The 26,700-nt window shown below is 38.9% G+C and overlaps 1 protein-coding gene across 1 annotated transcript in view; it reads left to right on the plus strand.

The window, feature by feature from the left end:
* Window positions 1–26,700, plus strand: part of MORC1 (MORC family CW-type zinc finger 1) — a 185,422-nt gene that overhangs the window by 98,357 nt on the left and 60,365 nt on the right. The window contains 2 exon segments of the mRNA XM_024735327.1: window positions 2,310–2,415; window positions 7,423–7,561. Of these exon segments, the coding sequence (XP_024591095.1) occupies window positions 2,310–2,415; window positions 7,423–7,561 (245 nt within the window).

Consider the following 26,700-nt stretch of genomic DNA (forward strand, 5'->3'; position numbering starts at 1 on the left):
CAACAGCCTATTGGATGATAATATTACTGGCTAAAAATGACAGTGTTTTTGATATGTGCAAGGTACTGTCAGAATCCAATCTCCAGTACCTGAGAGCTGTGTGAAACTGGGTAAATTCCTTAACTTCTCTAAGCCTCAGTTTTCTTATTTATAAAATGAGGTTAGTATTTGTAGTTACATCATGAAGTTTTGTGAAAATACAATTAATTCACACATGTAAAGTTTACTAAGTGCTTGGGATAGTGTATTAGGGTTCTCCAGAGAAAGAGAACCAATAGGATAGATAGATTTATGGACGGATGGATGGATAGTTAGATAGATATTAATTATAGGAAATTGGCTCACATGATTAAGGAGGCTGACAACTCCCAAGATCTGTAGTCAGCAAGCTGAAGACCTAGAAGAGCCATTGGTTTAATTCCAGTTTGAGTCTTAAGGCCTGAGAACCAGAAGACCTGATGATGTAGTTCCAGTGTAAATGTTGACAGGCTCAATACCCAGGAAGAGCCGATGTTTTAGTTCTAGTCTGAAGGCAGAAAAAAACTGATGTCTCAGTTCAAGACAGTCAGAGGTTTCTTCTTACTTGCAAGAGTGTCAGCTTTTTTTTTTTTCCCTCTATTCAGGCCTTCAACTGATTTGTTGAGGCCCACCCATATTAGGGAAGACAGTGTGCTTTACTCATTCTACCAGCTCAAATGTTAATCTCATCCAAAACATCCTCACAGATACACTCACAATAATGTTTGACCAAATATCCAGACACCCCTTGGCCCCATCAAATTGACACATAAAAGTAACCATCACAGATAATACCTAGCAGTGTTGGCTTTTATCATTGTTTCTATATCATATAATCCTCAGGAACTCTTTTAGGTAAGTAGTAATATTAATCTCTTTTTACAGATGATGATGCTGAAACATAGCACAGTAATTTTTCTGAGTTATAGAGGTAGTCATTGTGGAGCTATTCAGATTCTTTTTTTCTTTTTTGCAATCAAATTTTTAATAACAAAGATACTATATTTTAATATGGTCAGATACATTTGGCTAAGTACAGATTTTAAAAAACACAAGTGTCTAGCCCAACAGTACAACCATACAGCTTTGTACAGAACATTCCATAGATCAACAGAAAATACATTTGAGCACAAAAATAAAAAATATTTAAAGAGAATCTCTAAGCAGCATTTTATTTCTTCAAAACAGACATATAGTACTGATTAAATATCTACAAGTGCTTTTCCTTTACAAAAATACACATATTCTTAATAGACTAAGTCATTAACAATGACCTGGTAATCTTTCACTTCAATTTGAACGATTTATAAGCTAAATCTTACAACTACAAAAAGGTTTGTATTTGTATGTTGTTACCACTTTTGACCAAAAAAAAAAAAGCTTAAAATATTTTACATTTCAAAGGAAAATTAACAATATAACTGTACAACATAGTCTGTGATGGTTTTATTTAATGTGAGGGCTACTCTATTAAAAACTGGTGCTTGCTGTTGTGTTGCCAGATGCAGTGAGATGTAGGTATTGGTTGTGGGAATTACAAAAATGAGTGAGTTTGCCATAACTTTAATTTTCTGGGCTATTCAGATTCTTAACCACTGTGCAAACTGCCTCCATCTTATATGAGCAGAGGGAAGTATTTACCCAAGAGCCATTAACAGTGGGTCTGGAGGGAACTGAGGATTAAAAGAATAGCCTGGGGAGAGTAGAGTGCCTTAGTCCTAAAAACCAGAAGGGACTGAAAGGGAGAAAGAGATAAAGAAGTTAAGACTGTAGACTGGAGAGTAGGATAAGAGATGTAAAAAAAAAAAAAGCAATGCAGAGCAAGGAACTATGTGTAAATGGTAGAGAAAGCTTGATTTTCCTTGTTATGTTAGTCATGTGGTTGGAGATGAACAGTGGTATTGTTGGCAGATAGATAATAGGTCAGAAAAAATGGGAGAGTCAGGTCACTGGAGCTCTTCATATGGTTTGGGAAGAGGTGAAGAGGGACCTATTAAGATTCTTCTGGCTGAAACTAGTAGAAACCAACTGGAAAGAACTTAAGCAATAATGGCGATAATAATAATAACAGCAGCAACAATAATAATTTATTGATGGTGTCCTAGGGTAGCTCATAGAATCCTGAACTATTTGTGCCATCAAATATAATGGTATATGATCAAGGATTCACTTGTCTTTGGATTGAAATACCTCATACTTTCGGTATATGCAACCTGACATCTTACTACGTTAGATTCACTTCTGATTGTGGTCTTTCTTGTATGTACATGGTTTTGTTTTGATTATTTTAGATCTTTGCCTTAAATGGAGAGTCTTGCCTCCGTCTACTAATTATCAGGAAAAAGAAATTTATGACATCTGGATTTGTGCTAATAACGCTAACCTCTTGGAAAACAGGTAGTTTTTGATAGTTTTCTAAAATTCTTTATTCATTTTTAATTCCTAAAATATATATGTGTGAAACTGGATACATAGATAATTTTTAGCTTAGTAGCTGTCATTTCTTCTAACTCTTTCTAGCTCCTTGCCACCTCTGGAAGGATATTTCGTTAGTATTCTTTTCCATCAAGTTAAGAAGAGTCCTGGGTGTAACTTTTTGTCAGCATTTGGTGTGCAGCTCTGTGCTTCCACTAGCGGGAGACCTACCCTGGTGTTTTAAGAGTTCTGCCTTCCAGTTCATTTACACGCAATGTACAATCTTATCCTGCAGGAGTCTTATCTAGAGGGTGTCTCTAGAGGCACTAAACTGTTAGACTATGTGCTTTTCCTGTTTAAGTCATATATTGATTTCATTGCTTTGTGCTTTTGGAGGAAGAAGTTCAGACTAAAACAGGAAAAAAAAACCCAATTAAATATTGATGAATGTCAATGTTATTACAAGCCCTTTTGACTTACTTCTTTTCCTTGTGGGCAAAAGAGTTAATACTCCCCTTTAACAAAGGCACCCTTAAGTGAAGCATTGCTTTTCCATGGAGTTTATTCTAAGTACTTTGACCTGGATAAGTGGATCAATATTGCTAATACAGACATTAGGGTAATAACTCTTGTTTATTTTTATCCAGCCCTGAATAAAAAATAAAGAGCAACTGAATAAAAATTAGAAAGAAGAAAACATTTAGAAACTGCTACTAAAACCCCTGCCACCTGGAGTCTCCAGGTTAATCATATTTAGAGATTAACAAAAAATGTCAGAGGTGACAGGGGCTCTTAGATTTCACATGGCCCAAGGGGTTTTTCAGTCTCCCTTTCTTGGTTTGCAGCAGAATCTTTTTTTTTTTCTCCCCCAAATAAAATTTGTCTCTGACCTCAAGTATATAAAACAGATAAAAACAGAACTGTCCTGATTTAATTGGAGGTTGAGAATCTGGAGGCCAGAAGTATCCACTTCTCATTTCTGTCCCTACTCTCTCTAAAAAGCTTAGAGCTCCAGGGAGCGTGATTATAAAACAGTGATATAGTCTCACTTCTTCATTTTAGAGAAATGGAAATTGAAGCCCAAAATGTGGGGGTGAGAAGCCTGTTCATGAAGCCACTGGCCCAGGTCTTCTAACTCCCAACCTGATTCTAGTCCTAACTTGTAACTTAAATATCTCCCAAATAGGAACACAGTGGCGGCTCAGTTTCAATATGAAGAATAGGTAGTGTTTTCATTGTCACTGTCATGATTTTCACCCAAGGGTTGTTTAAGAGAAGTTTTTTTGTTGTTGTTTTGGTTTTGATTTTTAAATTTCTGCGTGGAAAGCCTTATGCTAGGAAATGTAAGTAAAATTGGTCCAAGCCCGCAACTGTCAAAAAAAAAAAAAAGTTAATAATATTGATCACTTTCTGTGAGCTCAGAACTTTCATACAGTGTAGGATAGTGTTTAGAGTTTAGACTCTGGGTCCAGACTGCCTGGGTTTGACTCCTGGCTTCATTAGCCTCTGAAGCCTTGGACAAATGATATAACCTCTCTTTAACTCATCTTCCCATCACCTAGGATGGAGTGTAATAATAGGACCTTCTGCATGTTTTCTAGGTCCAACTGAGCCCCTTGTAAGGACAATCTAAGTCCCTGGTCACTGGGGGCCCCTTGGTAACAAGCCATGAGAATTTAGATTCCTCCCCACATTCTAACCATATACCCATTACTTCTCACCCCAGTCTTAGGCCTTCTCGGACCCACAGAACTGGGAATGTGTCCTCTGTAGCTTCCCTTTTCTCAAACTTACTATTGTCCTTGAATTGGCATGGTTGCCCCCTCGTCTCCTTGAAAAGTGATGATGCCATCACAGAACGTTATAAAATTAGTTTCAGAACTGTATTAATTCTCTTTTACACATCACAACACTGCCACTTGTGATGACAGGCAAGATAAATTTGCCATGTTGGCAGGAAACTGATGGACCTTAAAAGCCTGAAATGCAAAAAATCTTCTTATATTTCTAATTTCTTAAGTCCTTGATTCTTTAAATATACTGACATAATTTTGACCATCTGTATTTCATTTCCACTGAAAAGATTAGGACAAAAATTATGCTTAAAGTGATAGCAAGAGATTTAGAAATGGGAGCTGTAGAGAAAAACTCCTGATTATAAGGGCAGTTTCTTTTTTTTTTTTTTTTTTTTTTCGAGATATGCGGGCCTCTCACTGTTGTGGCCTCTCCCGTTGTGGAGCACAGGCTCCAGACGTGCAGGCTCAGCGGCCATGGCTCACGGGCCCAGCCGCTCCGCGGCATGTGGGATCTTCCCGGACTGGGGCACGAACCCGTGTCCCCTGCATCGGCAGGCGGACTCTTAACCATTGCGCCACCAGGGAAGCCCGGGCAGTTTTTTGAGAGCTGACACTTCTTTATGGGAGATCGTTAACAGCAATGCAGATGAAGATTCCCAAGGGAAGATGAGTTGATCTGATGACCTCGCTCAGTCCTCTGATCCAGTATGTTTGGATGGGCCATGTATAATTTGAGACTAAGCCATGAAATAGCAAAACCCTGATACATATGTGCTATTGGATTTGGATAGAATCACATAAAATAAGTGTGTTAAAGTGATGAGATGTGAAATATAGTTATTTATTAGGCAACATTTGATGAGTGGAAGGACAGAGTAATGGGGCGAAAAGTGGCATCGTCTGTATTTACAGAAAATACGGTTTCTTGTCAGCAGTTAATTGCCAGTTGTCCTCAGGGTTAATGCCACTGAATAGCATTTGAGTGAACAATGTCCGTGTAACCAGAACTGGGGCAGGAAACATAATAATAGCTCTCTCTTACATAGCAATTACACATTATGTCATTTCCTCTTTACAATAATCACGTGAGCTTTCTCTGTTTCTCAGAGGAGAAAACAGTGAGACTAAGGGAGGTCCAGTGACCTGTCCAGGATTCCTCCCTAAACCTGAAACTTGAAGCCAAGCAGTTTGATGCAAAACCTGTACTCCTTCTGCTTTACTATATCATGGACTCTCCGAAAGGATCCTTATCTCAGAAAGCCTAATTCCAGACAAATACTTTATGGTGACAAAACACACCATTTTACAAATGGTAGTATTTAGAGTTGGTGACCCAGGCAGGGTAAAAAGGAGCCATTCTTTTTCAGACCACCGAAGCCTCTTTTTGTTTTCCACCTTAAGCACAGAGGGAGGCTACACATTTTTGTCACAGTACCCAAGAAGTAAATATCAGTGTGCTTCCATTACATTCATTCTATACATTTCTCTGTATTGAAAATAGGGTTCACCAGCAGGGTAAAAATGATGCCTGTCATTTGACTAAACCCAAAAATCTGAATTTTGAAAAGGATGTTAAAAAATATCTGTGGCTTGTATTTCATATTAAAATTTAATTTGTTTCTAAAAATCTTTGAGGACAATTGGATGGATTGCATTTTAATAAAATATCTGAGGTTTCTCTTTTCTAAATAAAAACTTAATGCTGCCACAAGATTCTTTTCTCAAATGAAATAGAAACCTGTGTAGGCACCACCCCACAGATGTCTTCAAATGAACACTGCAGGTGGTTATATATATGTAGGTAGGTGTCTCCTGGTTTGTTTACCTACCACCTTTCTTTGAAAATAACAGTAAAAACAAATACCATATGTGGGTGAAATTAAGTGTTTTTTCACAGTAGTATTTGAATTTGATTGTAGTCCTCACTCTTCTCTGCTGGTGGGAGCAAGAAAAGTATATGCTGCAGCCTTGAAAAATAGAGAAATATAGTGGGTATGATATGCTTTGCTTTTCCTACACTGTTTCAGGTGGGAGAAGTCCTTTTCTCTATTTTCAACTTCCTCCTCCCTTTCCTAGCTTAATACCCATTTATTTTAGAACATGAACTTCCCCCTCTTTTTGGTACCTACCAATGATGAAAAATCATTCTTGTGTAAAGCAGGCTCTAAGAATAGACCTCAGCATTTTGTTCCCTCCTCCCACCCCCCCACCATGTCCCCAGCCATGCCCTGAACTGAGGCCATGTCCAGTGGGAATGGAACTTCTTGTCTCTGCCAAGCCTCCATACCAAAGTGAATAAGATGATATCTCAATTTTTCAACAATTTGGCTAGCTCAGCTCCCCAAAACATAGCCATGAAACCAGAAGTAGGAAAAAAAAAGGCTTCAAACCTCTCCAACCATATGTCTCAAAAATCATTAGTATTTTTTGTAACCATAAAGATGGACGCCCTCACGCACAGCCTTTTTATCACAATTTAAACACAATTCTACTTGACTATGTACAATAATACATGTATTAACCTACTAGTGGTTGGAGACAGCACATCAGTAAGGCTGGGAAGCAGAGTGCCCACCAGCATCAGGTGCAGCAGGGAGAGGAGGGTGCTAGGGTGCTGCATCAGGTCACCGAGCAGCTTGATGAAGGACTCCACTACGTGGCTCCGTAACCCCCAGAGTGGTCCCTGAGTACCACCTCCCATCACAGTAGTTGCTGGTCTTCACAGTGATTCTGTGTCATCAAACGAAGGATCTCTATGTTTCAGAAGCAGAATTATTTGGTGTATTTTACAGAGACATATAGATTTCAATCCCAAATTTTTTTGGAAGAAAAAAAACGCTTGGTAGTAATAAGGTAAGCTTCAATTATCTAAAAAACATTTTTGCAAAAGGCCTCATTTCATGATAACGCAGGATAAGTGAAGCATTAGTAAATAATGAATATTCTCCCATTCTCATAAATATATACTACCCTCCACATTTTCCAGTAAGTTCTTTTCCAAGCAAATTGGAGATTTAAGGTCATGTATTACCTAAATTCTCAATATAATGCTCTATTTGAGCAAGGCTGCATTTGAGTTTTGGATATAAGCCAGAGAAGTTACTCCTGGTAGAAGTAAATAATCTTTTACGGACAGTAAATAGTTTTATATTTCCTCCTGATGTTATCTCTTGTACTTGTTGATTGTGAAAAGTTGTCATCAGACACAACGACTACCTTCCATCCCCCTGGGCACTACAAGCACAGTATCACCATCAAAAAATGAGAAAGACAATCAACTTCGAGAGTCAGTCCAGAGGTATCAAAATCGACTGGAAGAACCTCATCAACAGGTGAGCTGTTAGTTATTCTTTCCAAAATCTACCCAGAGTCTTGAGCTGTTGATTTTGTGTGTTCAAATTGACTGATGTGGTTTACCCGAGTAAAATATGTAGCCTCTTTTTTTCATCTTTTTTTGTCACCCCCTCTTAATTTTGGATCTAAGGACTGTTCTAGAGTTGATCACTAGTACTCCAAGGGTCCAGAAAGGAAGAGAACTTCTTCAAATAATACTACATTTTGTACGTGATATCCAAGTCCATCTCCACAACAGTGTGTGTGAGGAACAGGGGAATATATTTCCACTCTAGGATGTAGAAGCCAACCAGCATGTCGAAGGGCCCAGGGTCAAGTTTGGGACACTGGTCTGTATGACTCCAAAGATTAGGCTCTTTTTATTTCTTTGGGCTTCTTCCCTGGGTTTTTGAGATAAAGAGTTGTTCTTTTAAAATATTAGCCTGTTAATACATTAATTTAAAGTCATATTTAATTATTAAGAAAATTCAATAAATAAGATATTACTATCAGTAAATGTAGGTAACCATGACAGTTGCAAGTGAAAGTGGCATGCAGAATTATTGTTTTAATCTCTTAATAAATTAATTACATCTCTGTTTATAAATTTAGCACCCAACTTCAGCATTTTTTAATTGTGTAGCCTGTCAAGCTCCTCAAATAGGAATTGAGGAGGTCCGCAGCATATGTCCAAATATGTTGACTCCTGTGTAGATGTCAGGAAATAAGATGCTTACTTGAGTAGAAAACTGCCTTTCTGGGTGGGAGTTAAGACATCCAGGCTTACCACCTGATTATTACATGTATTCCTGGGTTCTTAGAAGATGAACTTTCTTTTCTACCCCAGCTTCATCTTCTTACCCCTCCCACGTTGCTGGGGATCTGCCATGCAGGTCAGCCAGCACCTGTGATCACAGACAACAAAACCTGACCCTCCCTTTTCAGTCTGGAGTCTCAGGGTTTCTTTTGGGAAGATAACTGAGAGTTATTTAGAAACATATTCTCCTAAGCATTCTTCAATCCCTAAAAGTGGCTCAACTTTTTACAATTCTTAGAGCATCTGGTTGTGGTTTTGAGAACAGGTCAGATGTAAAAATATCACCACCTGTGTTTATTTATTTATTTATTTATTTATTTATTTATTTATTTATTTATTTATTTATTTTTTGCGGTACGCGGGCCTCTCGCTGTTGTGGCCTCTCCGCACAGGCTCCGGACGCACAGGCTCAGCAGCCATGGGAGCACAGGCTACTATCACCACCTGTGTTTATTTATTTTATTTTATTTTTTTGCGGTACGCGGGCCTCTCGCTGTTGTGGCCTCTCCGCACAGGCTCCGGACGCACAGGCTCAGCAGCCATGGGAGCACAGGCTCCGGGCGCGTAGGCTCAGCGGCCATGGCTCACGGGCCCAGCCGCCCCACAGCATGTGGGATCTTCCCGGACCGGGGCACGAACCCGTGTCCCCTGCCTCGGCAGGTGGACTCTCAACCACTGAGCCACCAGGGAAGCCCTGTGGTTATTTTTATAAACAATTAGGTGAAGTCAAATCTTTTCAGTGTGAAATATCTTAATTTGTTTTGTTTCTTATTTTGCTTACCACTTATTGTAGCTTTGTGAAGGCATTCAAAACATCCTGAATTGATTTTATCTTTATTGTAGTCTGGATATTTCTTTTCTTACAGAGGTCAGAGCTGACCCTTAGATAGTGATAGTGCCAATCACTAAGTCTTAACTACTTTTTCTTTGTTTGGGATTGGATGTTTTATTCATCATTGAGGTAGAGATTTTGATAGAGGCTGATGGAGTAACAGATTTGGGCCATCTGTTCTACTTATTCTTTCTTTCTTGGTAGTTGATTTTTTCATAAAAATTTTGAGCCAGGTTTATAGATTCAGTCTGCTTTAGATATAAACAAAGAAGTTTTGGCAGGACTTAAATAGAAACATACTCCTACCAGTTGAAAGGACTTTAAGACTCTTCACCATCCTCCCCTACCCCGTTCTGTGAAAATAATCCTCACATCTTTTTTCTTCTTTCCTTTTTAATTTTTTTGGCCACATCGTTCGGCATGTGGAATCTTAGTTTCTTGACCAGGGATCAAACTCGTGCCCCCTGCAGTGGAAGTGTAGATTCTTAACCACTGGACTACCAGGGAAGTCCCAATCCTTGCATCTTTAACACACTTCCAGCATGCAGAGCCCTTCACTGACCCTATTTTTGTGGTAGTCAAGGAAGAGTTTGGCTAGGGGTCACCTAACCACAGGCAACCAGTTGATTTTGATGTGGTCATTGAACACATACTTGCCCTTGGGTCTGTCCCATGCTAAGCATGGTGGGGAATAGAGTGACTCTAACACCAGAATGTAAGCCCCGTGACTGCAAGGCTGGTTTTGGTTTTGTTCATTGTCTGTATTACCAAAAACACTGCCTGGCATGTAGTATGTACTCAACAGATAGTGGTTGAATCACAAAATAAAATATGCCCTCAGATAATATACAGTCCCTTTGAGGACCAAGTCTGACAGCTATTTAAAAGATAGCCACTACTGTAAGACAGTACTAGTTTACTACTTGTCTGATCATAGTGGAAACTAAATTAGAAGTTTATTACAAGGAGATAGTGAGGGCAGCTTCATTCAAAAAAGCTTCATAGAGGAAGTGGCACTTAACTTGTATCTTGAAGTCTATTTAGGGTAAATAAAGGGAAAGTACAGGGCATTTTATATGTGAGAAGAACATTATAAATGTAGACTTGGAGATGAGCATGGGCTTGTTCCTTCATAGAACCAATCTTTTAAATTACATGCTAAACTTACGCATTTTTAAAAATAAAGTCAGCATTTGTGTGACATATTTGTCTTTTAAAAACTGTGTAACTCATTATAAAATATGGTAATTACTGAATAGAGGACCTCTGAAAGGTGACCTCAGTTCCCCTTTCACAAAAATAAATCATGAAAGTATTCAAAAACTAATTAGGTGATAGCTGCCTGATGCCAGAAAAAAGACTCAAAACCATCCAATGTTCAGTGAGAATTTACTTTCTTCCTGACTGCTTTTTAGAAGAAGTGCTATTAGACTATGACATAGGAAGGGTGGGAAAGCTACAAAAACAGGGCGTTGGTGCCATTCACGTTCAGGGCAGATGTGATTCAGGTGTAGGGTAGGCACCACTGGAAAATCAAGTAATGGCTAGTGTATTACCATGATTCCACTGTCTATTAATGGTGCCCAGTCTCTCAATATCAGGAAATAATGAGCTGCATGCTATGAAATTATGGTTTGCCCACCTCCTGTTCTCTCTTCCTGCCTCCCACTGCCAATGCTCACTTATCCATTGATTAAATCTGGGGAGCAAATATAAAAATGACCTATATCTGCCCACGCTATTTCTTACTGTCTTGCATTTCAGCTTTAGTGGCAGAAGGCATCCTGATCTGGAAAATGAAATGTTGACTTAGTAAATCAAAGACCTTTCTGGATCTTAGATTCTTTGGTTCTGGGTTTTGTGTCATTGACAACCAAAAGGGATAGAATAATGGTAGGAAGGGTAGTATTATGGTACTAGTATCAGAAATCAGCAGCTACAGCCTCTTTTCCACCCCTCATACACCCTACTGGTATGTAGAGTGACAAAAGTCTAAATTTTCGGTGTCCTACCCACAGGGTGCCCTAGTTACAGAAAATTCACAGTGATTCAGAAAACTTTTCTGGTAGAAGAGGTACCTCAATGATTAGATCTTGTCCTCTAGGAGAAAATGAAATAGCTAGGCCCAAAGCTGTCATTTCCACAGATGGTATCATATTTAATCCCCACAACATTACAGCTAATTATATCAATTATAGCATCAGAAGGGGAGTGAATTTCAGAGAAGTTCGATAACTTGAATCAGCCAAACATCTTTAAATGGTGAAGTTGGACTTTGTTTCCTTTTTGCCTAATTCCAGCACCGATCTGCTCACAGTATCATATGATAAATACAGACAAAAAGGATATGAGAACATTGACAAAGGTAACAAACTGATAAAATGCAAATCATATTTGTTAAGGGAAATGTGTAAGTTCCGTAAACCTAATAGGAGGGCTCAAATCCAAGATGTTATTGATAAGCTGTGTCAGCAAGCCAAGGGCTCTTTATAAATTGTGCTTCTGGAACAGCCCATTCTTTTTCTCCTTTCTAAATAGATGAATTCCTAACTCCACGTTTCCCCTCATCCTTCTATATCGAGTGACAAGTGCCACCTGCTGGCCAAGCAATGAAGCATTTTCATCGTCTCTCGTGATTGTTTAGCTACTAATTGGCCTATCATCTAGATAATTGTTATTCTGTTTTTCAGTAAGCCTAGACAATAAACTTAAAACCATAAGGTAGAGTTACAGAGTCAAGTCCTCTGCATTTGAGGATTTTCCAGTCCTCAATTTTTCCCCTTTCTCAGTTTTAACTCACAATTTACAGTCTCTTCTACCTTCTATTGTACGACAGGACAACTATGTCATAATCAAACACACGGAATATAGTTTTAGGTCCATTTCATTCAGGGATTTTTGGTATCACTTCAAATCCACTTAATGTCTTCGAATCATTATAAGGCAGATGATAACTTGATTCCCTGAATGAAGCCTGCTCTATATTTACCCATTTGTACATAAGTATAGTTCATGGGTAGTATATTTATATAATCAATATGTTTGTGCAAATGTGCTGTATTGCTTATTATTCTCTAGGTCTTTCTGGGTTAATCTTTTCTGATTAATGTTTATTTCTCATCTGGAGCCATAGTTCAGGCTCTCTCTAATCTGACACTACTCCTTTTTTGGCCTGAGTTTCTTCCCTTCTGCAGCATTCTCCCACTGAGCTGCCCCATGTTCCTTATCTGCTTTCTCCGCTTCCACACTGCTGAGTGCCTTCGTTCCTGCCATTTTTTCTGAAACGACCTCTGCCCCTTCCCTAGTCCTTCAAGATCCCAAACTAATGTCATTGCTGTGTGAAGTTTTTTCTCATTTCCCTACCTGTAAAAATATCTCCTTCCTTCCAGCCCCCTTTGCCCTTGATGTTTGTCTTTCTCAAGAGCATGTTTCACTTTCTACCTGGTATTATAGTTAGTTGTGTACCTGATCGGTCTCCTATATTCGACTATAAGATTTTTGAAAGAAGAGACCATTCTTATTCATTGCGTTTCCAACAACACCTAGGCCTGGCCATTTTACGGAGTAGGTGTTCACCAAACAACGAGTGAAGAATTGAAGGAACAATTTGATTTGTTCCTTCACAAATAGGTAAAAGGATTCTTCACAAATAGGTAGAAAGATAATAGATATTTTTCATTGGATTGGTTGAAGTTATGTAGGTTAGACTTAAAATCTTCTGCATATATTCTTGGAGACCATAATGTTCTTACACTTGGTGAAAATAAAGTGTTGCATTTGAGTGGGAGTATAGAGACTATATTTGGATTTCATTTGTCACATTCATAGTTTTTGCGTCAAATGAATAGCCTTTGTAAAATTCCATGCCTGTTGGAAAGGAACTCCAGCAGTAGCATTCTGTTCTTTCGTGGTGCTCATGTGGACACACAAACTGAAACCGTATAGTCTGGCAATTCCCACATTGGCTGTTTTAGCGGTAAATGTGGAGCAAAGAAGGCTTGCTGAACTTGTAGCCGTGTTTTTCAAATTGAAATGGCATGTCTGAGCACAACTTTATAATGAAGAATGTGGATGCATTTTCCCATTTAGAATTTAATCGTTTTAATGTGTCATTATTGTGTAGGATGCTGAGATTTCAAATCTGTATAACTATGGAGACAGATGCCTTAGAAAATATATTTATTCATTGAGTAATTTTCAGCCTCCTTACATAAACTGCCATGATCTAAAATTTATGACACCTAAAGACCCTTGTCTAACAAGAGGCTAATATACTCCCTGTGATTGAAATGTTTTACTTTATTACTCTTGCTACAAAGATCCCATTTTTCTATGGTGATGCATTGCCTTTCCAAAAAGGATAATGCATGATATACTCACCCTGGTTGGCCCTGTGTTTACAGCATAGCAGACGAGATGTTATTGCTCATGAGGAACTAATGTAGGAGTTCCTTGAGAGCAGGTATCATGTGTTCATCTTCTCATGTACCTCTCACCATCACATCTGGCTCATTGTTGGGCACAGTAGACGTTGAACTGCAGCTGTTCAACTCCTTAGCTTGATTTACTTGTCCAAATTCTTTTCTTTTTTTTATAGAATTATAATTGACATACAGTGTTATAGTAGTTTCAGGTGTATAACATACTGATTCAATATTTTTTATGTGACAAAATGATCACCACAATGTTTAGCTACCATCTGCTACCACAAAGGGTTATTACAATATTATTGACTGTATCCCTTATGCTGTACACTACATCCTCTTGACTTATTTATTTTATAACTGGAATTTTGTATCTCTTAATCACTTTCACCTATGTTGCCCATTTCCTCATCCCCTTCCCCTCTGGCAGCCACCAGTTTGTGTCTATGAATCTGTTTCTGTTTTGCTTTGTCCATTTTTTTTTTATGCTCCACATATGAGTGAGATCTTGTGGTATTTGTCTTTCTCTGTCTGACTTATTTCACTTAGCATAATACCCTCTAGATATATCCATGTTGTCACGGATGGCAAGAGTTCATTCTATTTTTATGGTGGACTAGTATTCCATTGTATGTATATATGCTACATCTTCATCCATTCATCTGTCCACGGGCATTTAAGTTGTTTCCATATCTTGGCTATTGTAAATAGTGCTGCAGTGAACATAGGGATACATATACTTTTTGAATTAGTGTTTTTGTTTTCTTCGGATAAATATCCAGAAATGGAATTGCTGGATCGTATGATAGTTCTGTTTTTAGTTTTCTGGGGAACATCCATACTGTTTTCCATAGTGGCTGCACCAAGACATTTCTGCCAGTGGTGCACAGGGGTTCCCTTTTTTCCACATCCTCACCAACACTTGTTATTTTTTGTCTTTTTGATGATAGCCATTCTGACAGGTGTGAGGTGTCATCTAATCTCATTGTGGTTTTGGTTTGCATTTCCCTGATGATTAGTGATGTTGAGCATCTTTTCATGTGTTGATCAGCCATCTCTATGTCTTCTTTGAGAAAATGTCTATTTAGGTTCCCTGCCCATTTTTAATTGGGTTGTTTGGGGTTTTTTTGATACTGAGGTTATGTAAGTTCTTTATATATTTTGGATATCAACCCCTTGTCAGATTTGCAAATATCTTCTCCCATTCAGTAGGTTGCCTTTCCTTTTGTTGATGGTTTCCTATGCTGTGCAAAAGCTTTTTAGTATGATGTAGTCCCAGTTGTTTATTTTTCCTTTTGTTGCCCTGTCTGAGGAGACAGATCCAAAAAAATATTGCTAAGCCTGATGTCAAAAAGTTTACTGCATATGTTTTCTTCTAGGAGTTTGTTCTTTTTGCGGTACGCAGGCCTCTCACTGTTGTGGCCTCTCCCGTTGCGGGGCACAGGCTCCAGACACGCAGGCTCAGCGGCCATGGCTCACGGGCCCAGCCACTCTGCAGCATGTGGGATCCTGCCGGACCGGGGCACGAACCCGTGTCCCCTGCATCGACAGGTGGACTCTCAATCACTGTGCCACCAGGGAAGCCTCTTCTAGGAGTTTTATGGTTTCAGGTCTTACATTTGAGTCTTTAACCCATTTTGAGTTTATTTTTGTATATGGTATGAGAAAATGGTCCGTCAAATTTTTTTCTTATTCATCGTTTCTTGAGGAGCTGATGTCACACTACCTGACAGAACAGCACTGTAGTTTACTAAACAAACCAGGATAGTACCTGTGATAGGAGCATCAGAACAGCCTGGCTTCAGGGAACAGTGTGGTGTGGGCAGTCTATGACAGTCCCAGCTCCTGGCTTCATAAGTCACCCTGTTTTGTCCTGGAGGTTGGGACCAAGGAATGCCATCCATTGTTGTCTGCTCCTGGGTTTCACATAAGTGACCAAACGTTGTTGCTGAGGGACAGTAGGAACTCCAGAGGGAGCTCATCCTTCCTCTGAGAAGGACAGAAGTAGCTTTGACAGTGGCTGGCAGTCTTGCCGCATTACTTCCCTCTCTGCATGTCAATCAGCCATTCTTAGTCACATCTGCAGAGACGCAGAGAGAAGGAGAGGTTTAGGTGTGTTGCCTGAATGATTTTCACTGCAGAGAATACTAATTTGGGTTTCACTGCAAATACACCTATTTGATCAGTGCCCATAAGCACCTGAACTCTATCCACAACCAGTTTTTGATGAGTGCACGTACTAATCAGGAACAGTCAGAGGCTGCCTCGTATCCCAGATGCACCTCAGGGCCTGTTTCCTGACTCTTCTCAGAGTGAGGTTCAGGTGTTTGGCTTCCTTGCAGAGCAGGCTACTCTCTGGTTCCCTCTGAAGGAACCCTGTGTGTCTGAGCCTGTACCTCTGAGCACCAGCCCTCCTGAGCCCTCCCCTCTGAGCTTGAATACTGTTTCTCATCTGTTAGACCTAATCTCACTTCTTACTCAGGACCCAACTTTACATTTTGAATTCAGTTTAAGGAAATGTACCTCATGATTTTTCTGATTTTGAACTCAAACTCCATAGCTTGTGCCCCTCAATTTAACCTTGTTAAGTCTTTGTCTCCTGATCATATTCTTTTTTTTTTTCCTGATCATATTCTTGATCTGAATCTGTATCATTCTTCTGTCCTAACTCCTGTAGGCTTAAGCAGAATTTAAACTTAATCTCACTTGAGTTACATTTTCCACCTTGTCCCTTACCAGTATATGATTTAACCTCCCACTCCTCCAGTCAATCTTGCTTGGCTGGGCCCAGCCTTCTAACAAAGGACATGGGGTCTCTTGACACACTGGGGGGTTCTAATCCAATCCAAGAGAAATAACTGAAGTTTGTCCATGACTTTTGCTTTGCAGTGGTCTAGAATCATCCTTCCTCTACTCTGAGAATCCTCAAGAAGGTCTTCTAGCTGAGACCACTAGTAGTAATACCTGGCATTTGAAAATAACTATTATTTGAAATACTTCTGAACAAGGGCAGATCTAGTTTTTTGGAGTCTGAGGTTTATACATTTTGGGGCATCCCCTTCAAAAAAGAAGGTGCAAAGTTATAAACACGAAGTGAGACACAGGGCCCTGTGTAAGGGAGGGGTCCTGAAGCTCACACTTCATTTGCTTCATGATTTATCTGCCACGTGGTTCTGTATATACTGTACCGTTTGATCACAGCAGGTTTTTTGTAGTAAAAGATAATTGCATAGTTTTTGTATGTCCAATTCCCTTCTCCTCTCCAGTTTCTTCCCTAAGATTTCCATAGTTATGTATATTTTGGTGAATTCTAAAACTACCCTGAATGATTACTCTAAATGTACATATTACATACATGTGGAAACTTAAATGAGAAGGGTGAATGGAAGGATTAAATGATAAGAGCACTTACAATGTGCCCCCCTTAGAGGTGCTTTATTTATTTATTTAAAGTTATTTATTTATTTATTTGTGGCTGCATTGGGTCTTTGTTGCTGCGCTTGGGCTTTCTCTGGTTGCGGCGAGCAGGGGCTACTCTTCGTTGCGGTGCGCAGGCTTCTCATTGCGGTGGCTTCTCTTGTTGTGGAGCATAGGCTCTAGGTGTGCGGGCTTCAGTAGTTGTGGCACACGAGCTCAGTAGCTGTGGCTCGCAGGCTCTAGAGCTCAGGCTCAGTAGTTGTGGTGCACGGGCTTAGTTGCTCCACGGTATGTGGGATCTTCCCGGACCAGGACTCGAACCTGTGTTCCCTGCATTGGCAGGTGGATTCTTAACCACTGAGTTATCAGGGAACTATGACGTGCTTTAAATATACCAACTCATTGAATCCTTATGATTGTTGTGAGTCCTGTTTTGTCCACGAGGAAACCGAGACACAGAGAAGTAACTTGCCAAGTGTGGGGTTAGGAATCTGCAGAACTGTGATTTCAACTGACACAGTCAAGCTCCAGACCCCTCATTCTATTACTAGACTATGTTGCCTCTCTGGCTGAGGTCACAGAAACAAGGTAGGAATAGAGCTAGATCAAAAATATGAGATTGAAGGCCTTCCCTGGAGGTCCAGTGGTTGAGACTCCGTGCTTCCACGGCATGGGGCACAGGTTCGATTCCTGGTCAGGGAACTAAGATCCCACATGCCACACAGCATGGCCAAAAAAAATTAAAAATGAGATTAATTCTCAGTTCAAAGCTGTTTGAACTACTCTGCTCTCCTGCTTTCAGTTTGGATTGATAGCTCTTCAGTGTGGGAGAAATTGGGTAATTAATAACTAATGGTAATCAGATTTTTTTACTTTTTGAGGAGCTCTGACTATATTAGGCAGAGTTGGAGGGCAGTGATCATTTTGGAAAGCTGTGCAGAGGGAGGGATGCTTAGGGGCTCCTTGAAGAAGGAGGCTGTGGAAGCAGAATATGGCGGATAGTACACTGGCCTGCTGTCAGAATACCTAACTTCAGGTCCTGGCTCTGCTGTTTATAAGCTGAGTGACCTCAGGTCTGTCTGATGTCACTAGTCCTTGATCCTAGTATACCCCTCCCCCTCCAGCTCAGTAAAAGGGGATTAGACTAGATATTTATGAAGACACATCCAATTTTAGAGCCTATGCGTATTAGTTGCCCATCTTCATTTACAGGCTAAGTTTAAAATATCTATATATATTAATTTTATTCTGAATGCAAACATGAGGTTTCTGGAGCAGAGCAGATCATTATTTAATTATAGCAAATAATCGTGCTGATTCCCTTTTGCCCTAATTTGTACCCCTGGGGCAACGGATGAGATGAGGCAGATCGTATGCTATCCTACATATACTGGAGTTTGTACCACTAGCATGGAACTCTGAAAGAAATGAATCTGGATATTTATATAGGAGAGGGACGGCCATCTCCCTAGCCCTACACTACCCCCTGACAGACAAGCACACTTCTTTGCTCTTTGAGAAGGATTCTGGGTTCTTACTCTTACCCTTTGGAATATAAATAAATATTTTGGGGGCAAGATAAGACTAGCTTCTTCGGCTATGTCTCCATGGCCCCAGATCTCATTCCTTCCTTAAAATGTAAACACATACCTCCAGGGAGGTAAATTTCTTCAGATGCTCTCTCACTAATAATTAGTCATAAATTAAATTCCAAGATTTGTTCTTCTAGGCTAGGTCTCAAGTTTTGGTAAAATTTGATCAGAAAGCCTTCACGGTGCAGAAACATAAAAATATTTTCTCTACAGTCCCACGAAGCATGGATATAAAATTAAAAGCGAGAATCCCCTGCCTTCCAGGGCTGTGAGTCTATGATGATTGGGCCATCTGTGTAAGAATGTCACATGTTTGTAAAAATGCAGATTCCCGAGATCTACAGCAGACTGACTGAACAAGAATCTGTGGGACAGAAGCCTTAGAATCTGCATTTCTGCACAGCTCCCCACACGATGCTTATGCACCACAGACTTTCTCTTCTTTATTCCTGAGTTAAGCTTCCTTCAGGTTTTCTGCTGCCAGAGATACTTCATATTATGCAGCTTTTGCTATTGAATCTGTGATTTTCAGGACTTTCCAAACATGTAAGGAAATGTAACAGTCTTGCCGGGAGAGTTTATGAGTGTCATATAAAAATAAATACTGATATTAGAAAGGTTTCTAGGGTGATGATGATTCTTTGAAATCTGAAAAGGTGATGGTGATGATAAAGGTGATACCACTAGTAAACAACTACTCATTAAGTAACTGAGACAGAATTTGAACTGGATTAGCTATGTTACATGGATTTCTGTTTTGCAAAGAAATACAAAGATGTGCCAACATTATTGATATTTTTCTATTCAAAATGTAGTTGAGACATTTTCTTTTTGAATATTGTATTTATTTATTTATTTGGCTATACCGGGTCTTAGTTGCGGCATGTGGGATCTAGTTCCCTGACCAGGGAATGGACCTGGGCCCCCTGCATTGGGAATGTGGAGTCTTAGCCACTGGGCCACCAGGGAAGTCCCTAGTTGAGACATTTTTGCTGTGTTTTTCTATGATGTCTGAAGTTCTTTTGTAGAAACACAACTCTGAAATGAATATAAAAAGAGGAAAACTAATGGAATTAAAAAAATTTTTTTTATTACTCACAACTCTAGTGATGAGATTAGTAGTTCAGGTCAAAACTCATTACAGTAAAATTTTATAGCCAAAAGTAATTATCTTTAAGCTAGCACCAAAATTATACAAACCCAAATGATTTAAGTGTATCATACATTGTTACTAGGCTAGGCTCAATCCATTTAGCTATATTAGGAACAAGACACTGGCATTTAATATAAAGCATCTCAAAGATGTGATAACATCTGACAGGTAGTAGAGAAGTTCAGTCACATTATGAGTGCAGAATAGACTTGTGGCAGTGTTTCAACAGTGGAAGAGATGAGCAGTAGACCCTGGGAGCATCTGTTAATCACCAACGTTTTATTGAGTACCTATAAAGTGCTAAACGTTGTGATAGATACTACAGATAAAAACTGACTTTGAGAGTTTACAGTCTGTTGAGAGAGATACCCGTATTACCATAACTATAAGACAGTGTGATACATACCATGATAAATATAGGTAGAAAGGGATATAGGAGGCTTCTGCTATAAATATGGCTATATAGATGTAGCATCTTCCTGTTTTTTTCCTGGGAGTCTTCTAAGAGCAACAAGAAAACAGAAAACAAAAATGCAACTCCAATTTCAGTCAAGCTAGGAAACATATACCAAAATACTGCAGTGCTGCCAAAAGCAGTCAAGATAATGCAGGAGCTCCACAGGAGGAAAGGAAGAGGAATGGAAAGACGAGCACAGCAATAGCACCTCTAAAGAATTAACACAAATACACTTACTGAAGAAGGGTTCATCTGGAGATGGAAAAGCTATAGCCTTTATCTACAATAGCTGGGAGGCAACAGGAACCTTACTGAACCTGCTTTGGTTCACAGAAGTAGAAGATGTGGAATGCATATGAAAGTACTCCAAAAAGCCATATTTGCAGAAGCAGTGATTTTTGGATAAAGATTAGAAGAAAAGAGGTTTTGCTTGTGGAAAAAAAAACTTGCCTAAACTCTTATCCTCTACCTACCCTTCCTATAGAAAATTCTGGGAAAGAGCTAGTCCTGGAAAACCTAACTCTTATAATGATGTATTTAAGAAACAAACTAGTAGCATAGCTAAATATCTACAAAAAAAAGAAAATCCCGTAAAATATGAATATGGCACCATATAAATATATAACATATAAATATCATAAACAAAAAGGAAACAAAATCCAGTAAGATATAAATGACAAAAAAGGAGGAACTACATCCGTTGCTGATAAAAAAAAAAACAAAACTCTTAGCAAATCAGGAACAGAAGAAAACTCCCTCAGTGTGATAAAGGACATCTACAAAAACCTTACAGCAAAAATTGTACTTACTAGTGAAAGACTACAATCTCTCCCCTGAGATCAGGAATTAGACAAGGAGGTTTGCTGTCATCACTCCAATTCAGCATTTACAGGAGGTTCTAGAAGTACAAGAAAGAAGAAAAGAAAAGGCATTCTGACTGCAAAGGAAGAGGTAAAACTGGTTCTTTTCAGATGTGATAGTCTATGTAGAAAATTGAATGGAATCTGTTTAAAAGTTACTGGAATTGATAAAATGAGCTTAGCAAAGTTGCAGGGTTCAAAATCAGTATATAAAAATCAACTATTTTGACTTACTAGCATCAGACAATTGTAATTGAAATTTTAAAATATAATACCATTTCCAGTAGCATTAAAATACATGAAGTACTTCAGGAAAAATTTGACAAAAGATGAGTAAGACCTGCACTGAAAACTACAAAACACTGATGAAAAAATTAAATAAAGCAAATAAATAGAGAGATAACCTATGTTCATGAGTTTGAAGACCCAATATTGTTAACATGTCAGTTCTCTCTAATAGGTCTATAGATTTAACCCAATGTTAATCAAAATCCAAGCTAGTTGTTTGTGGTTTTTTTTTTTTTTGTAGAAATTGTAAAATGTATAAAATTCATATGGAGTGCAGAGGATTTAAAATAACTTTGAAAAAGAACAAAGTTGGTGGGGTTGACACCATCTAATTTCAAGGCATTATAAACCTATGGTAATCAAGACAATTTGGTATTGGTGTTAAAAGAGACAAATAGAGCCATGGGACATAATAAAGAGTACAGAAATAGACTCATACATTTGTGGTCAATTGTTTTTCAACAACGGGACCAATACATTTCATTGGGAGAAAGAAATAATCTTTTTCAACAAATGATACCAAAACACTTGGATAGTCATATATACCTCAAAATAATGAACCTTGACTCTTACCTCAAACCAAATAAAAATTATGGGAAATGCAGCATAGGCCAAATGTAAAACCTAAAACTATAAACCTTCTAGAAGAATGCGTGGGAAAAAATTTCAGTGGCCTAGGATTTGGCAAAGATTTCTTAAATATGATACCAAAAGCATGGGCTATAAAAGAAAATTTAACAAATTTGACTCCATCAAAATTTAAAAACTTTGCTCTTCAAAGGACACATCAAAAAATCAAGCCACAGACGGGGAGAAAACATTTACAAAACTCTATCTGATCTGGACTGATATCTAGAATGTATAAAGAACTTTAAAAACTCAATAATAAGACACACAACACATTTAAAAAATAGGCAGTTTTGAGACTCTAAACAGAGGACTCAGCTGAGCCACACTGTACTTGGGCTTCTGCCCTATAGAACTGGTACTATCAGTTCTTCCTATTGTCCCTCCAACCTGAGGGCTCTAAGAGCTTCCTGCTTTTGCTAACATCTAGGGTACCTTCCATCTGCTGGTAGTCTTCTTAGCCTCTTCCATGTCTTCTGTTACCAATCACTGTAGTAAATTCCTTCTGTTCTAAAAGAGTGGGAAGAACATTTGAACAGACATTTCACTAAGGGAGATATACAGACAGCAAATAAACACATGAATGTAAGCATACATCTACACAAAAACTTACACCTTGTATGCTCATAGTAGTTTTTTTTATTTTTTAAATAATTTTTTAACATCTTATTAGAGTATAATTGCTTTACAATGGTGTGTCAGTTTCTGCTTTATAACAAAGTGAATCAGTTATACATATACATATGTCCCCATATCCCCTCCATCTTGCGTCTCCCTCCCACCCTCCCTATCCCACCCCTCTAGGTGGTCACAAAGCACCGAGCTGATCATCCTATGCTATGTGGCTGCTTCCCACCAGCTATCTATTTGACATTTGGCAATGTATATATGTCAGTGCTACTCTCTCACTTTGTTCCCAGCTTACACTTCCCCCTCCCTGTGTCCTCAAGTCCATTCTCTATGTCTGCATCTTTATTCCTGTCCTGCCCCTAGGTTCATCAGAACCATTTTTTTTTTGTTTTAGATTCCATATATATATGTGTTAGCATATGGTATTTGCTTCTCTCTTTCTGACTTACTTCACTCTGTATGACAGACTCTAGGTCCATTCACCTCACTACAAATAACTCGGTTTCATTTCTTTTTACGACTGAGTAATATTCCATTGTATATATGTGCCACATCTACTTTATCCATTCATCTGTTGATGGACATTTAGGTTGCTTCCATGTCCTGGCTATTGTAAATAGAGCTGCAATGAACATTTTGGTTCATGACTCTTTTTGAATTATGGTTTTCTCAGGGTATATGCCCAGTAGTGGGATTGCTGGGTCGTATGGTAGTTCTATTTGTAGTTTTTAAGGAACCTCCATACTGTTCTCTATAGTGGCTGTATCAATTTACATTCCCACCAACAGTGCGAGAGGGTTCCCTTTTCTCCACACCCTCTCCAGCATTTATTGTTTCTAGATTTTTTGATGATGGCCATTCTGACCGGTGTGAGGTAATACCTCATTGTAGTTTTGATTTGCATTTCTCTAATGATTAATGATGTTGAGCATTCTTTCATGTGTTTGTTGGCAATCTGTGTATCTTCTTTGGAGAAATGTCTATTTAGGTCTTCTGCCCAGTTTTGGATTGGGCTGTTTGTTTTTTTGATGTTGAGCTGCATGAGTTGCTTTTAAATTTTAGAGATTAATCCTTTGTCAGTTGCTTCATTTGCAAATATTTTCTCCCATTCTGAGGGTTGTCTTTTGGTCTTGTTTATGGTTTTCTTTGCTGTGCAAAAGCTTTGAAGTTTCATTAGGTCCCATTTGTTTATTTTTGTTTTTATTTCCATTTCTCGAGGAGGTGGGTCAAAAGGGGTCTTGCTGTGATTTATGTCATAGAGTGTACAGCCTCTGTTTTCCTCTCCGCGTTTGCTGGTGTCTGGCCTTACATTTAGGTCTTTAATCCATTTTGAGTTTATTTTTGTGTATGGTGTTAGGGAGTGTTCTAATTTCATTCTTTTACATGTAGCTGTCCAGTTTTCCCAGTGCCACTTATTGAAGAGGCTGTCTTTTCTCCACTGTATATTCTTGCCTTTACCAAAGATAAGGTGACCATATGTGTGTGGGTTTATCTCTGAGTTTTCTATCCTGTTCCATTGATCTATATTTCTGTTTTTGTGCCAGTACCATACTGTCTTGATTCATAGTAGTTTTGTTTGTAATAGCCAAACACTGGAAGTCACCCAAGTGACTATCAATAGGTGAAAGGACAAATTGTGGTATGTCCATTCAGTGGAATAGAACTCAGCAATAAAAAGGAATGAACTATTGATCCACAAAGCAATATGGATTAATTTCAAAATAATTCTTCCTAGTGAAAGAAACCAGATGAAAAAGATTTATGATTCCACTTAAGATAAAATTCTAGACAATGCAGATGATCTATGCTGAGAGAAAGCAGATCAGTGGTTGCCCATGGATGGGATGGGGGTAGGAAGAGGTGTAGGGAGGGGTCAGAGGGAGGGAGCTCAAGGAAACCTTTGGACATAGTTAAGTATAGCAAACACTGTATGATATACATGAAACTTATCATGAGAGTAGATCCTAGGAGTTCTTATTACAAGGAAAAACTTTTTTCTTTTTTTATTGTATCTATATGAGATGATGGATGATAACTAAACTTATTGTGGTAATCATTTCACAATATGTGTAAGCCAAGCCATTACCTTAAACTTAATGATGTATGACAGTTATATCTCAAAACTAACTGGAGGTGGGGAAGGAATACAATGCAGCTGTAAAAAGGGAATGAAGAAGCTTTTTAAGTACTAATAGAGAAAGATCTGTAGGATATATCCTTAAGTAAAAAAGAAAGATGCAGACTGTGTGTATAATGTACTACCATTTTTCCCCACCTCGGAAAAGCAGGGAAACCTTATGTATATACGCTTGTATTATAGATGACGTATAAGCAAATCTCTGGAAAAATAAACAAGAAATAAGTAGCAGTGGTTACTTGTTAGTGGAATATGAACTGGACAAATAGAGAATGGAGTAATAAGGAGACTTAAAAATACACTTTTAAAAATATATGTTTTTCCATGTGAATCTGTATATATAGTGAGAGATATCTATATAAACATCCAGAAAAATGTCAGGGGAGTATAGAAGTTAAAGCAATTAATTTTCCTTTGGGGAATAGGAGGAGGAATTCGGAGTGGGTAATACTTGAACTGAGACTTGAAGGATAAGTCAAATTCGACAACTGGAGAATATCAGAAAGGTCATTCCAGGCAAAGGAAATGGGTGATACAAGGGCATGGGGACATGAAAGTGAACCTGAGGAATAGTAAATGTGACTGAGCATTTAGTGTATGAGGGCAACAAGGGGTGTCAGATGGAGGGAAAAACGTTCAGAAGAAGAATTTAGAAAGTTAGTTGCAACCATGTGAAAGCCGCTTGTATGTCATTCTAGGTGCTGTTTGGCTTTATTTAACAAACTTGAATTGAATGTGGTCTGTGTGCCACACCATGTGGCAGGTGCTACCGAAATGAGACTCTGTCTTCTAAGCTAGTGGTTTCAGTCCTGACTGCATATGAGAATCACTCAGAGAGCTTTAATAACTACCGATGCCAGGCCCCATCCCCACATAATTGAATTAGAACGTCAGGGTGTAAGGACTTGGCATCAATAGTTTTTTTTAAAAGTCTTACCAGGTGATTCTAAGCAAATGGATCCAAGTTTGAGAATTCCACCTCCCCTTCTCTTTCCCCCTCTTCTTCTCTCTTGTCTTCCTTATTTTAATGAAGTGAATAATATTGTGTAGAAAGGGGTTGTGGCACAGGTCTGGAGAAGTCTCTAAACTGGAAGCAAGAAAATGAGGAGGTTATAGAAAATAGTTCAAACGAAAGAAAATAAAGTCATTTAAACAGGGAGGTGACTTGAGGCTAATGCAAACCTGTGGACTGAGAGTGATTATTAGCCCAGGACAGCCTAGCTTGAATGTCTGGGTGTTTGGTGATGTTACTAGTCAAAAGAGGGACTGCACGAGGAAGTACAGATTGGGGTTGGGTACAGGTACACAGGTGAAATAATTCAGGTTTGGAAGGGTTGCCTTAAAGGTACCTACAACTTATAAGATGCCACCAAGGGCCATTTGGATCTCAGGACAGAGGAAAAGGCCCTATTTCAACATCTATGCAGGCCATTCACACTGGAAAAATTTTCAGCAGCTCCAACCCTTAACATCCAACCCAAACTGGAGTCAGGACTCCAGTTTGGATGTTAGGGTATTAACAAGAGCAAAGTAAATTTTCTGTCCTAGAGAGCGTGGACACTGTGCTAGATACCACGATGGCATCTGTGGCACAGCGAAAGAAAGTGGGTGTACCAAAAAGGAGGTGCAAGCAGATTTCCTAACCGGGGTCTCATTCCAAGGGGAGTGACCCTGGGTCTGGGGTGCAGGCCCACATTACTCTTTATCTTCTCTTTGAATATTTCATTAACATCTCATCATTTTAGTGTAACAATTATCACATCAAAGTATTAGCTTAGAAGGTGCTTCTTTTTCAGGAAAAACAAATGCTTTCTCTCTCTACTTATGCCTCTGAGTACAAGGCAGGAGTTGGTTGCTGAGGGTAAGGCAGCATCTCCGTTATTAGGGACACAATTAAGGCCAGT

The sequence above is a fragment of the Neophocaena asiaeorientalis genome, unplaced genomic scaffold (genome assembly GCF_003031525.2).
Source record: "Neophocaena asiaeorientalis asiaeorientalis breed wild unplaced genomic scaffold, Neophocaena_asiaeorientalis_V1.1 scaffold136, whole genome shotgun sequence".
Classification (NCBI taxonomy): domain Eukaryota; kingdom Metazoa; phylum Chordata; class Mammalia; order Artiodactyla; family Phocoenidae; genus Neophocaena; species Neophocaena asiaeorientalis.